This window comes from Drosophila albomicans, chromosome 3 (genome assembly GCF_009650485.2).
Source record: "Drosophila albomicans strain 15112-1751.03 chromosome 3, ASM965048v2, whole genome shotgun sequence".
NCBI classification, from domain to species: Eukaryota; Metazoa; Arthropoda; class Insecta; order Diptera; family Drosophilidae; genus Drosophila; species Drosophila albomicans.
In genome coordinates this window covers 51,518,035-51,532,155 of record NC_047629.2, presented here as the reverse complement: position 1 = coordinate 51,532,155, position 14,121 = coordinate 51,518,035, and the positions used below count along the sequence as shown (strand labels likewise).

Genomic DNA, 14,121 nt, shown 5'->3' with positions numbered 1-14,121 from the left:
TCTAGAGAATTCTAGAGTACAGGGCTACCGCTTCCGGTTGTCACTACAGGGTTGCTCCGATTAAATCTTCAGTGTTATAAAGTACTAAGTTCCAACACTCACAATCGGAATTTTCTAGAATAAATTGATCACCTCAATAACTTAAATTATTTTATAAATTTATATTGCATAAAATTGGCTATTCAAAATGATATTAATGCTGCCCTTCTTTATGTCTGATATTTGGGGTGACCATATTGAACGTAAGGCGGATGTGACCAGGTGAAAGTTGGAGGTATATTTCTGCAGAATAAATAAATTCATCTTTCGGTCACACTGAGTTAAGACTAAGTTTTGTGAATTTTTGTAAACAAACACTTTTTAAATGAAATGGGTGGAACTCGTTGTGTTTTTCGTGACTGCCAAGTGTCAACGCAGCGTAATCCAAAAATGCACTTCTTTAAACTGCCTGTTCGGGACCCAGTGCGTCTGGAGGCATGGCTAAAAAACTGCGGAAATACAGATATTTTAAATGTGGCACGCGAGAAACTCTCAAATCGCGCGGTTTGCGCGCGTCATTTTCGCTACGAATGCTTCATGAACTACAAGTTGGATAGGCTGATACCAAATCAAACGCCGACACTGGCTCGTATAAGCAAGGAGCTAGCATGGGATCTGGGACATCTCGACGAGAATGGTGAAGCAACAATGGTCAAGTTAACTACTCCCACACTGGTGCACTTAATACCTCCCGAGAATTTCGAGTGTCCACTCGGGTTTTCGGAGGATGGACGCTTTGGCCGTAAATATGCAGTGAGAAGTCGCACACCGCCACGTCCCTTAGCAATCGATGAAATCAAAAGACAAAAAATCACTCCTGTGCAGGAGCAGCAACCAATTAGCAGAATTGAAATGCCGCAAGTGATTGATTTGTGTGCCGAAGACAATGTGACGACACCAAAATTAGCCAAACTCGAGACCGAGGATAGCAAACCAGCATTCGCTGCTCTTCAACAGGACCGCAATCTCGCAGAGCTCCAGAAAAAGTACGATGAGCTGCAGGCAAGCTTTGATTTGATCACAGCTCAAAATGCATCCTTAAAGGCGACTGTATCTAAGCTGGAGACTCAACCAAAACAGAACCCGCCATTGAGTGCTGCCACACCGACGCAGTTATCCAAACCGCAGCTATACAATGGCATCAAAAAGTATCTAGGGCCAAGCATGGCGGCTCTGGTGCGCATGGAGATGTTTGGCGACGGGGAGCGTGCATGGAAAGAGGACGAACGTGAGTTCGCCAAGGAGTTGCTGCAACTTGGGGAGCATGTCTACACGCATTGCTGCGATGAGTGGCGTTTTCGGTTACCCTCGCTACGAACGACGCGCTCTTGGCTAGAAGATCAGGCGAAGCACGAAGCGGATAACGAGGAGGCCGAGGATCTTTAAATCTAAGTGACAAATGTGGAGCGAATGTGAATACAAAAATAGTTCTGGAGCAGACTTATCTATATTTATGCAAATAAATATAATAAACTTTCGACACTTTCGGCAGCAATGCCAAACGTGCAGAACCTTGATTTATGTATTTACCCATTCCCAAATCTTTATTATTATAATCCACTCACAAGGTGACTGTGTGTATAAATCATAATTGCTACATTATTAAAATGCGATTCACTTAATCAAATTCTGTCATTATTCTTCTGACATCTTAACGAAGCAGACACATCAAACCAAGATGAACGCGATAAAGTCGTTGCTAACCGTGAGTAAACTGCAGGAAAATTATTTCGTGGTACTCATTCTTTATTGCTTTCAGTTGGTAATATTCATAGCTGTCCTTGAAATAGGCAACTGCGCTGATGATGATAGTTGTAGCGATTGCTCACTTACCGGCGGTGTCTATGCTTGCGTGGATGAGTTCACTTATGGAGTCTGCTATGACACGGGTGTCGTTGATCCCGATTCTACAATGGCATGTCCTGATGGCTATTATTGTAGTGTAGAGGATGGGGTCTTCTGTTCAGCTCAGGACGACTCATCTGTATGTTTGTTGAAACTTTAATAGTGGGTTTTTCTCAACAGAAATCCTTTCTCTTTTAGCCATCCTGTGTACCAGCAACAACAAGTGAGACATCCACTGAATCGTCAACAGAGTCTTCTACGCCTCAGTCTACTGAATCTTCTACGCCACAGTCAACGGAGTCTTCTACGCCTCAGTCCTCAGAATCTTCTACGCCACAGTCAACGGAGTCTTCTACGCCTCAGTCTACAGAGTCTTCTACGCCTCAGTCTACTGAATCTTCTACGCCACAGTCAACTGAGTCTTCTACGCCTCAGTCCACTGAATCTTCTACCCCACAGTCAACTGAGTCTTCTACGCCTCAGTCTACTGAATCTTCTACGCCTCAATCAACAGAGTCTTCTACTCCTCAATCAACTGAGTCTTCTACTCCACAATCAACTGAGTCTTCTACTCCTCAATCAACTGAGTCTTCTACTCCACAGTCAACTGAGTCTTCTACTCCACAGTCAACTGAGTCTTCTACTCCTACATCAACTGAGTCTTCTACTCCACAGTCAACTGAGTCTTCTACTCCACAGTCAACTGAATCTTCTACCCCACAGTCAACTGAGTCTTCTACGCCTCAGTCCACAGAATCTTCTACGCCTCAATCAACAGAGTCTTCTACTCCACAGTCAACTGAGTCTTCTACACCTCAGTCTACCGAGTCTTCTACTCCACAGTCAACTGAATCTTCAACGTCACAATCGACTGAGTCTTCTACCCCTCAATCAACTGAGTCTTCTACGCCTCAGTCTACTGAATCTTCTACACCACAATCAACAGAGTCATCTACTCCTCAATCAACTGAGTCTTCTACGCCAATGGCAACGACGCAGGCACCAGAAGTAAATCCCGATCAGTATTGTACGGATCTTAATAAAACAGGTTATTTCCGCGTAGAGAGTGATACAACTTGCAAGGAGTGAGTAGCCTTAATAATATATTTTAAATGAGTTTGAATTATTATTATTCTTTTTTTGTAGTTATGTGTACTGTTACAAATTGTCGGGACAATTATTGGGCTGGCTCTATCATTGCAATACAAACGAATATTATAATTCAAGCACGAGTCGTTGTGTAACTACGAGACCAACAGATTGCTGAAAAATTAACTTTAATTATCTTTTAACTTTAACTTTATCAAAAGACACGAAAATATATAATTATTAAAGATTCAAAAATTACGTATTAGAGGAAATAAATTCATTGGACTTTGCATGTAAGACATATTCCCATTTCTTATCACTTGCGCAATTTTATCGTATTAACTTCTCAAGCATCAGAATCCACACCATTTCTTGTGAATCATAATCATCAAAGTCTGCTGATTATTATTTTATGAGATGCAAATTAACTTGAGATGAGGTTTAACAAGCCAATTTTCAAAATGATTAATTAACAGAAACGAAAATAAATTTGTAAGAAATTCAGTTTTTAAATGTTCATACTATATATTTATTATTATTTAATTTGAGAACATGCTTATTTTTCAAAATATATTGTTCTTGTTGTTGTAGTTTTTATGTTTCTTTACTATTTATGTACAAGTGGCTGGCTTTGTATACACACATTCAGTACCGTCAAAGTATCCTTGCTTATCGTTTACTATCTCGCAGTCCTTTACCGCTCCCTTATTCCTATAGCAAAGGATGTATCTAAAAGTAAGTTACAGAAAACAAATAAATATAATATAAATATAAAATGTAGCCAAATTTTAGATGTACTTACGTTGTACAGGTAGGATCATCATCATTTGTGAAATTTCCATTTCCATTTGCAGTGCAGAATGTTTTATAATCCGTATCGACTGTCGTCGAGGAGCTTGAAGTTGTGCTTTCAGCAGTTGTTGTGGTAGTCGAAGTAGTAGTTGTTGGCGTCGTGGTTGTTGGTGTAGTGGTTGTTGGTGTAGTGGTTGTTGGCGTCGTGGTTGTTGGTGTAGTGGTTGTTGGTGTAGTGGTTGTTGGTGTTGTGGTTGTTGGCGTTGTGGTTGTTGGAGTTGTGGTTGTTGGTGTTGTGGTTGTTGGTGTTGTTGTTGTTGGAGTTGTGGTTGTTGGTGTAGTGGTTGTTGGTGTAGTGGTTGTTGGTGTTGTGGTTGTTGGAGTTGTGGTTGTTGGAGTTGTGGTTGTTGGCGTTGTGGTTGTTGGTGTTGTGGTTGTTGGTGTTGTGGTAGTCGGAGTAGTGCTTTCAATCGTAGTAGTGGTATCACTTGTGATTGAATCTTCAGGATTACAAATTGGTTCGTAGCCATCTTCCTCTGGATAACAAATAAACTTATCACCAGTGCATGTGTAGCCATCGGGGCACGTTATAACATTATATGTTGGTACATCTGAACTCGAAAAAATTGTACGGCTATAGACGAAATTGTATTATGAATTTATTTTCATATTCACCGTTTATGCATATCGAATAAGTGTTTTTGCTATGACACGCTGCTTTTCCGGTCTGACAAACATCACAAACGGCATTCAAATATTGCACCAGGAGCTTGTGATGAAATAGAGAGGATAATTTATCTTGAATTCTGTTTATCAGGAAGTTTAATTACCAGAGATACAAGCAACTTTAACCACATCTTAATGTATTCCACAACGATTCACTTTTTGGACTAAAATATCATCTGCAAGAGTTGTAGATCTTATATAGACATTTTATCTCTTATGGTCCTATTATCATTGCCTAAAACTCATGATTCAGCTTATTAGTTTATTGAGTTTAGTTTATTAGACTTGATAATAATTTGTTGTTTAAATTCCCGGCACAATATAATCTAAGAGCTCAGGTGGATTTACAGATATGATTGTCTCCGAGAATATCCTTAAGATAGAATACTATTTATAAATAAATAATTCAAAAAAGGGGAAGTTAAGTTACTTAGTAGACTGCAAGTTTATAATTTATTAAGAATTTAAATTGTTGGAATATAATTATATTTTTCTTATACTCAGTGTATTAAAATCTTGTTGTTTTTGTTAAAACCGCAATTTTTTGAGTACGATTTTAAATCATAAATATATAACTTTTATTTCAATTAAATACTTATATTTCTAAGTCTTAGTCCCTACAATTTAGGTTATATTCAGTCAAGTGCATTTCTATGTACAATAATCTGGTTTCGTAGTTGTACATTGGTCTCCATTAAAATAGGTTTCTATATTATTAACTGGCTGGCAATCGATTATAGTTTCCCTTCCACGATAGCACCGAAGAAACCTGAATAAAATATATTATTAATTAGTTCGTGGATATACTACAAATGCAATATGATTTTGATATTTACGTTTTACAACTGGAATCATTTTCATTAACATAATTGCCATTGCCATTTTTTTGGCAAAATGTTTCAGAACTTGTATCTTCTGTTGTAGTTGTTGAGGCTGGAGTAGTTATTGGAGTTGAAGTAGTTGTAGTTGTTTGTGTTGTAGTAGTTGTTGGAGTGGAAGTAGTTCTTGGGGTTGTAGTAGTTATTGGAGTTGTTGGTGTTGTAGTTCTTGGAGTTGTAATAGTTGTTGGTGTTGTGACAGTTGTTGGAGTTGTAGTAGTTGTTGGAGTGGAAGTAGTTATTGGAGTTGTTGAGGTTGTAGTAGTTGTTGGAGTTGAAGTAGTTCTTGGGGTTGTAGTAGTTATTGGAGTTGTTGGTGCTGTAATAGTTGTTGGAGTTGTAATAGTTGTTGGAGTTGTAACAGTTGTTGGAGTGGAAGTAGTTATTGGAGTTGTTGAGGTTGTAGTAGTTGTTGGGATTGTGCTTGCTTGTGTCGTTAAGCCGTCTTCAGAGGGATTACAGATCGGTTGGTAGCCCTTCGACTCTGGATAACAAATGAACTTCTCTCCAGTGCACGTATACCCAGCTGGGCATGTTATAAAATTCAATGTTGGTACACCTAAACTCAAGATTAATTTAAGACAACATCCAGAATAAAAATTAATTTTATTTACCAGCAATGCATATCGAATAGGTGTTTTTACTATGACATGCTGCCTTTCCAGACTGACACACATCACAAATGGCGATCGAATAATGCACTACGAGCTGTTTGTATAAAAATAATATGGAATTTATCTAGTGATTAAAACTTCTGATCTGAAAAAGTTGGTTACCAGAGATATAAATAGCTTTAACAGCATTATTTTGTTTTCGCGCACGTTTCACGTTTTAGACTACAATTTCTTTCGCAATAATGGTAGATTTTATAAAGATATTTTTATCTATGACAGACGTATTATCTTTGTCAGTATTTTTATGATTATGTTAATTGGTTTATTTGACCCAGTTATATTTATGTATACCATAAAAAATCTAAAATCAAAATACTGTAGACAGTGCTCTTGAAGAATAATTAATGATAAACAGTCGACTTCGCATATAATATTTTGGAAAAGTAAATAATAATGACTTTTTTAATGATATTTTTGCATTTATTTATAGGTAAACAATTTAATTTCACGGTCAAAACATTGCGAGCAGATTAGACGAAGGACGTATATTTTATCTTATTGTGCTTTGGTTTTTTGTGTCATTTGTTTTCTAATTTCTTTTGATAAGACAACCTTCTAAAAAAGCCAAGAAATAACATGAACTAAGCTTGAACGACAAGGAAAGTTGAATGCCATAGTAATCAGCATTCTATTTAAAAAAACATTATAAATTGAATTTTTACTTAATGTTAAAAAATATATTTAATTTTAAAGTAGGAATAAAATAAAATGAAGTAAACACTTTCCCATTTTTCACTTCTCTAAGTACGGAATCAACACTAGTTCTTGTGAATCACAAAATTGCGTACACAGATTGTTTTAGTAGCTGCAATTTATTATTAGACATTATTATTTAATTTATTATTTAATAAATAAGCTGTTAATGGTCCCAGATTCCTAATGAAGGAAACCTAACTCTTTTCGACACCACCTATGATGATTTGATGTACATAAACTGATTTAATTTTTTGAAATGCACGTATATATATTTATTTTTAATTAATTTGGATACATGTTTAAAACATTTTGCGCTTTTTATTTATATATCTTTCATTCTTTTTATTTCTTTCAAAAGAACAAATTATATATAGTTATGTTTCACTCCAATTTCACATATTATGTACAAGTGGCTGGCTTGTCATACACACATTCATCACCGTTAAAGTATCCTTGCTTATCTTTAACTATCTCGCAGTCCCTTACCGTTCCTCTATTCCGATAGCAAAAGATATATCTAAAAGTAAGATAGACAAAATATATAAATCTCTATTAATTGATCAAATTTAAGATGTACTTACGTTGTACAGGTGGAATCATCATCATTTATGAAATTTCCATTTCCATTTGCAGTGCAGAAATTCGTATCAACTGTTGTAGAAGCGCTTCTGGAAATCGAAAAATGCACTAGGAGCTGTTAGAAATAATATATAATTTATCAATTATATAAGGAACTTATTGTTATTAAAGTATTGGTTACCACAAAAAGAAATATCTTTAACTTCATCTTTCAAACTGCAAAGCGTTTTCCAAAACTCGAACATTTTATAGCGATATTTTAATCTACGGCAGGCATTATGTTAGTCAATAAATTATTTTTGTGATTATTGGTTTATTTGGCCTGCACCATAAACTAAATCTGGAATCAACTTTTTTTTTTTTGATAGTTTTCTTGATAATAGAAAAATAATTTCATTTTATGGTCAAAACATTGATAAGATTGGACGACGTACACCATTTTATCTTTCGTACAATTCATTCATTGTGCTAATATTTTTGTTAGCTATGAAAGATTACAATTTCTCACAAGTAAATGTAGTAAACTTTCGAAACTTTCTGTATCAATGCCTAGCATGCGATCCCCAATCTTTATAATTATAATCCATTCACAAAGTGAGAGTGTGCGTACAAATCATAATTGCCCCATTATTAAAAGGCGATTCAGTGACTCGAATTCCGTCATTATTATTCTGACCTCTTAAAGAAGCAAAACAAGATGAACGCGATAAAGCCGTTGCTAACCATGAGTAAACTACAGGAATAATATTCAACGGCATTCATTCTTTATTGTTTTCAGTTGGTAATATTCATAGCTGTCCTTAAAATAGGCAACTGCGCTGATGATGATAGTTGTAACGATTGCTCACTTACCGGCGGTGTCTATGCTTGCGTGGATGAGTTCACTTATGGAGTCTGCTATGGCACGGGTCCTGATGGCTATTATTGTAGTGTAGAGGATGGGGTCTTCTGTTCAGCTAAGGACGACTAATCTGTATGTTTGTTGAAATCGTCAACAGAGTTTTCTACGCCTCAATCTACTGAATCTTCTACTCCACAATCAACTGAGTCTTCTACTCCACAGTCAACTGAGCCTTCTACTCCTCAATCAACTGAGTCTTCTACTCCACAATCAACTGAGTCTTCTACTCCACAATCAACAGAGTCGTCTACACCACAATCAACGGAGTCTTCTACTCCTCAATCAACTGAGTCTTCTACTCCACAGTCAACATGTTTACTTGGTTACTTGACCAACTAAATTTGGCATTTGAATTTCTTTTAAGCTTTATTTTATTTTACATAGCAATATTTTAGGACTTTTTCAGGCATCAATGTCATGCTCTGAATTAACAAACTTCGCTTCGGCCATCCAATCCAACTGCATCGAGCTAATGAACTCGATAAATTGAGCATACTTGAAGTGATGTGCATAGGGATAGACAACGTATGGCATATGATATTTGCACATTGGAAAGTAAATCCAGCGACGAGGTGACTCCTGTTTCCTGGCCAGTGCTCGCTTTCCAAAGCCCTCGCTATCCGTGTCCGTCTCCTCGTCACCCTGCATATTCATGCCTATAAAGGACATGGCTTCAGATAAACGATTTTGTAATATGCGATCCTTGCTAAACTGCAAGAGCACATAGTCTGGTGTATTGATGTCATCGGTTGCCTTCCCTAGCGTCCCACCGCGTAGAGAAAACAAAAATCCCATTGGCATATAGATGAATCGCAGCGACTGCATGACTTCTTGCATATGAGGCAGACGATCTTGGGTTCTGTGGAGTATCCAACGCACTGCCGCATATAGCACTTCAATTTCCGAATTGACACCAAGTGTGGTCGCCTTAAGCAAAACAATCAACTGTTGTGGCTGAAGTTTCACGAAATCATCGCTGGCGACAAGAGGCAAGAAATAGTTGCGAACGCGACCCGCCATCAGAGGACGGAAATCATCAAGAAGGCTCAGATTGCCGGCACTCGCGAACAGATCAAATGCCGCCCTCTCGCGTATTTCGGGATCACTCAAGAGATCCCACAACTCCATCTCTAGTGTATCGATTTGCAAATATTTGGCTCCTTGCATTGCCTTGACCAAATGTTTCTTTTTGATCGTCTTCTGAGTGCGCATCCATTTGTAGATCGCGCGAAAACCTTTGGGCGGCACATCGCGTTCGTCGAGCATAACTTCAATGACGTTCCTGTTGAGTCTTTCAAACCACTTCGAATAAATCTTCAGCAGTCTGGGTATGCAATCGAAGACATGTTTTCCAATCTCCACATGCATATAGGCGCCATAATTATTTTCCAGCATCTCGCTAGCAATGTGTTCCAATGTGATTTTCGGTGGTGTAATTAGCACTTGGCCCTTGTCTTCAGGTGCTTTCATATATGTGAAAAATGGTCGAAGAGGGACACGAGTATTTTTATTTTCAAATCCATTGACGTAGTCTTCATCTTTGAAGGTCTTCCAGATTTTCTGGGCTGCTGTCAAATCAATGTTTTTATATGATTGCGACTCCATGGGTTTATAGTTCATTTCATTGAAATAACGTGGCCAACCTCCAGATTTATCCCCAATATTTTTGTCATCAATTGTCGTCATCGTCATTTCGAGTGAGAGACTCATGCCATCTTCAGACAAATATACACTTGATGCCGTATCTGTTGATGTATCGATTGCCGTAATCTCGTCTGTTATGGTCAATGTATCAGTTTCTGAATGCATACTATTTGTTTCATCTTCTTTCTGAACTTCTAATGCATCAGATGCATTTGGGAAATTATTCTCAGATGACTTGCTTGCATCAGCGTCATAAAATGCATTCGAACTTTCTCGTTTCTCCAGTGTTCTGGCCAGTTCAATGTTTTTCACTTTAGCTTCCTCAGCTTCTAGTTTGGCCGGATCACATTGAACTGTTTCTTTCTTTTCCGTCACTATTTCATTTACCACTTCCAAACCGAGAGCCTCACAAATTCCACGACCTGCTTCCCACACATGGGGAACATTTATCGAGGTTACTGCACAAATTTTTTGCTGTTTTCCCGATTCTGTAATATCTTTTGTTGCTGGAATTTGTCGAACTTCTTCACGGTTTGTGCTTACGTTTATATCATCAATTATTGCAGATACTTTAATTGGGTTTTCATCTATTGCCTCATTCGGTTTCGCTGTTTCAATTGTTACTGATGAATCAGTTATTTTAATTTCTAGAGCTTCTTTACTGAGCTGTTCCATATCGCAGTCGTCAGTCGTTTCAGATTCTTCAGAAGTTATTTCATCAATTACATCGCTTGATTCAGCTACTTTTATTTTAGGTGCATTCCATATAATCGACACTATACTCTCACTCGATGAATTGCTCGATTTGCTGGAATCACTCGAATCATTCGAATCACTTAAATCGCTTGAATCCATTTCGGCTTCCTCTTTAAATATTTTAATTTTTTGTTACCGTTATTTTAGTAAGATAGCGAATTGGTTATTGTATTTCATTCAAGTTATTTACAATTTGCAGAAAAATATTTAATTATTTTTATACGTCCGCAATTTCTTTACGAATTGTCTGAGATAATGGTTGAAAAGTTATATGCCTGCCAACAATACTAGCACAGTTTACTGCGTTTTCCATTCGAGGTTTAAAATCAACATGTGTTATTAAAAAATTCAACGAACGAAGTTAAATCGTTAGTACAGCGTAAAGCTAGGAAAAGTTGAAAACATAAATTGTTGGAAACCACGAGTGTGGTTGAAATAAATTTGTCATTTTGTTTTTCATTTATTCATAAGAAATATTTAATATTTTTGCATCAATGAAATGAAATGACAATAATATACCCGCTACCCAAAATATTTATATGACTAACTGGGAGATCACTAATAAAGTATAAAAAAAAACAAGTTTAAAATCGACAGTCTACGACTGTGAGATACTCAATATTCTAAGTATAGGCTTTGGTATATATTTGTATTTTGTGGTATATTTTTGGTATATTAAAAAATGTTTTTATTAAAAATGACCAATAAATATTATTTTAATCCTCTACCCCTCAATCAACTGAGTCTTCTACGCCAATGGCAACGACGCAGGCACCAGAAGTAAATCCCGATCAGTATTGTACGGATCTTAATAAAACAGGTTATTTCCGCGTAGAGAGTGATACAACTTGCAAAGAGTGAGTAGCTTTAATAATATATTTTAAATGAGTTTGAATTAGTCATTATTATTATTCTTTTTTTGTAGTTATGTGTACTGTTACAAATTGTCGGGACAATTATTGGGCTGGCTCTATCATTGCAAAACAAACGAATATTATAATTCAAGCACGAGTCGTTGTGTAACTACGAGACCAACAGATTGCTGAAAAATTAACTTTAATTATCTTTTAACTTTAACTTTATCAAAAGACACGAAAATATATAATTATTAAAGATTCAAAAATTACGTATTAGAGGAAGTAAATTCATTGGACTTTGCATGTAAGACATTCACTTTTCTTATCACTTGGGCAATTTTATCGTATCCACTTCTCAAGCAAAAGAATCCACACCAATTCTTGTGAATCATAATCATAAAAGTCTGCTGATTATTATTTTATGAGATGCAAATTAACTTGAGATGAGGTTTGACAACCCAATTTTCAAAATAATTAATTAACAGAAACGAAAATAAATTTGGAAGAAATTAATTTTTTAAATGTTCATACTATATATTTATTATTATTTAATTTTAGTACATGGTTATTTTTTAAAATATATTGTTCTTGTAGATATAGTATTTATGTTTCTTTACTATTTTAAATTTATGTACAAGTGGCTGGCTTCTCATACACACATTCATCACCGTTAAAGTATCCTTGCTTATCTTTAACTATCTCGCAGTCCTTTACCGTTCCTCTATTCCTATAGCAAAGGATATATCTAAAAGTAAGATAGACAAAACATATTAATCTCTATAAATTGATCCAAATTTAAGATGTACTTACGTTTTACAGGTGGAATCATCAGAATTTATGAAATTTCCATTTCCATTTGCAGTGCAGAATGTTTTAAAATTCGTATCAACTGTTGTAGAAGCGCTTCTGGAAATCGAAAAATGCACTAGGAGCTGTTAGAAATAATATATAATTTATCAATTATATAAGGAACTTATTGTTATTAAAGTATTGGTTACCACAAAAAGAAATATCTTTAACTTCATCTTTCAAACTGCAAAGCGTTTTCCAAAACTCGAACATTTTATAGCGATATTTTAATCTACGGCAGGCATTATGTTAGTCAATAAATTATTTTTGTGATTATTGGTTTATTTGGCCTGCACCATAAACTAAATCTGTAATCAACTTTTTTTTGTGATATTTATCTTGATAATAGAAAAATCATTTAATTTTATGGTCAAAACATTGAAAAGATTGGACGATGTACACCTTTTTATCTTTCGTACAATTCATTCATTGTGCCAATATTTTTTTTGGCAATGAAAGGTTACGATTTCTCACAAGTAAATGTAGTAAACTTTCGAAACTTTCTGTATCAATGCCTAGCATGCGATCCCCAATCTTTATTATTATAATCCATTCACAAAGTGAGAGTGTGTGTACAAATCATAACTGTCCCATTAATAAAAGGCGATTCAGTGACTCGAATTCCGTCATTATTATTCTGACCTCTTAAAGAAGCAAAACAAGATGAACGCGATAAAGCCGTTGCTAACCATGAGTAAACTCCAGGAATAATATTCAACGGCATTCATTCTTGGTTGTTTTCAGTTGGTAATATTCATAGCTGTCCTTGAAATAGGCAACTGCGCTGATGATGATAGTTGTAGCGATTGCTCACTTACCGGCCTTGTCTATGCTTGCGTGGATGAGTTCACTTATGGAGTCTGCTATGGCACGGGTGTCGTTGATCCCGATTCTACAATGGCATGTCCTGATGGCTATTATTGTAGTATAGAGAATGGGGTCTTCTGTTCACCCCAAGAAGTCTCCTCTGTATGTTTGTTGAAACTCTAATAGTGGGTTTTTCTCAACAGAAATCCTTTCTCTTTTAGCCATCTTGTGTACCAAAAGTAAATCCCGATCAGTATTGTACGGATCTCAATAAAACAGGTTATTTCCGCGTGGAGAGTGATACAACTTGCAAAGGGTGAGTAGCCTTAATAATATATTTTAAATGAGTTTGAATTAGTCATTATTATTATTCTTTTTTTGTAGAGTTATGTGTACTGTTACAAATTGTCGGGACAATTTTTGGGCTGGCTCTATCATTGCAATACAAACGAATATTATAATTCAAGCACGAGTCGTTGTGTAACTACGAGACCAACAGATTGCTAAAAAATAAATTTAAAAAAAACCATACCTCATACATATATATTTGTATTTATTTAAGGATGCAAAAATTACGGATATTATGAAATAAATTCAATGGACTTCGCTTATAAGACATTCCCTTCTTTTTACCACTTGAGTAATTTTATCGTGGATCCACTTTTTAAAGATCAGAATCAACACCAGTTCTTGTGAATCATAATCATAAACGTCCGCTGAGCTGATTACTTTTATGAGCTGCCAATTAACTTGAGAGGAAGTTGGCTAATAATCAAAATTTGACAAGCCAATTTTCGAAATCATTTATTGACTACACCGAAAATTAATTATATAGATTTATTTTTTTAAATGCTCTTTATATTTATAGTATAATAGATAAATATTTTCATTTTATGGTTAAAAATATTACGAATAGATTAGACGAAAGATGTACAGACTGTTATCTTTCACTCATTGTGTCAATATTATTGTTTGCTTTTATGTCAATG

The 14,121-nt window shown here is 35.8% G+C and overlaps 3 protein-coding genes across 4 annotated transcripts; 1 reads left to right on the top strand and 2 right to left on the bottom strand.

The window, feature by feature from the left end:
• The first annotated feature begins 96 nt into the window (after nt 1-96).
• On the top strand, nt 97-13,447 carry LOC117567720 (putative uncharacterized protein DDB_G0290521). 2 transcript variants are annotated; one of them, XM_034247882.2, is made up of 4 exons: nt 1,436-1,744; nt 1,799-2,023; nt 2,083-2,969; nt 3,031-3,444. In XM_034247882.2, the coding sequence occupies exons 1-4, from the start codon at nt 1,718-1,720 to the stop codon at nt 3,149-3,151; spliced, it is 1,260 nt and encodes a 419-aa protein (XP_034103773.1). In that variant the 5' UTR covers nt 1,436-1,717; the 3' UTR covers nt 3,152-3,444. The 2 variants fall into 2 exon arrangements, 1 of the variants encoding a protein (XP_034103773.1); XR_007954864.1 differs by lacking the exons at nt 1,799-2,023; nt 2,083-2,969; nt 3,031-3,444 and adding exons at nt 13,070-13,294; nt 13,354-13,447 and having other exon boundaries at nt 97-1,744.
• LOC117571846 (salivary glue protein Sgs-3) lies at nt 3,512-4,668 on the bottom strand. Its single transcript, XM_052004484.1, has 4 exons — nt 4,596-4,668; nt 4,441-4,534; nt 3,776-4,376; nt 3,512-3,702 (listed from the first exon to the last, which is right to left on the bottom strand). Exons 1-4 carry the CDS (start codon nt 4,620-4,622, stop codon nt 3,585-3,587), a joined length of 840 nt encoding a protein of 279 aa, XP_051860444.1. The 5' UTR covers nt 4,623-4,668; the 3' UTR covers nt 3,512-3,584.
• LOC117570845 (uncharacterized) lies at nt 8,461-11,078 on the bottom strand. The gene has a single exon (XM_034252726.2). It carries the CDS (start codon nt 10,716-10,718, stop codon nt 8,622-8,624), a length of 2,097 nt encoding a protein of 698 aa, XP_034108617.1. The 5' UTR covers nt 10,719-11,078; the 3' UTR covers nt 8,461-8,621.
• Nucleotides 13,448-14,121: the final 674 nt, after the last annotated feature.

What these genes read in the sequence shown, in the direction of transcription:
- LOC117571846 (XM_052004484.1), bottom strand. Translation starts at nt 4,622, where the DNA reads ATGTGGTTAAAGTTGCTTGTATCTCTG. An exon ending in TAAAGTTGCTTGTATCTCTG is followed by an intron (nt 4,535 to 4,595) that starts GTAATTAAACTT and finishes TTTCATCACAAG; the next exon opens with CTCCTGGTGCAATATTTGAA. An exon ending in TTATTCGATATGCATAAACG is followed by an intron (nt 4,377 to 4,440) that starts GTGAATATGAAA and finishes TTTCGAGTTCAG; the next exon opens with ATGTACCAACATATAATGTT.
- LOC117570845 (XM_034252726.2), bottom strand. Translation starts at nt 10,718, where the DNA reads ATGGATTCAAGCGATTTAAGTGATTCGAATGATTCGAGTGATTCCAGC.
- LOC117567720 (XM_034247882.2), top strand. Translation starts at nt 1,718, where the DNA reads ATGAACGCGATAAAGTCGTTGCTAACC. An exon ending in CAGCTCAGGACGACTCATCT is followed by an intron (nt 2,024 to 2,082) that starts GTATGTTTGTTG and finishes TTTCTCTTTTAG; the next exon opens with CCATCCTGTGTACCAGCAAC. An exon ending in AGTGATACAACTTGCAAGGA is followed by an intron (nt 2,970 to 3,030) that starts GTGAGTAGCCTT and finishes CTTTTTTTGTAG; the next exon opens with TTATGTGTACTGTTACAAAT.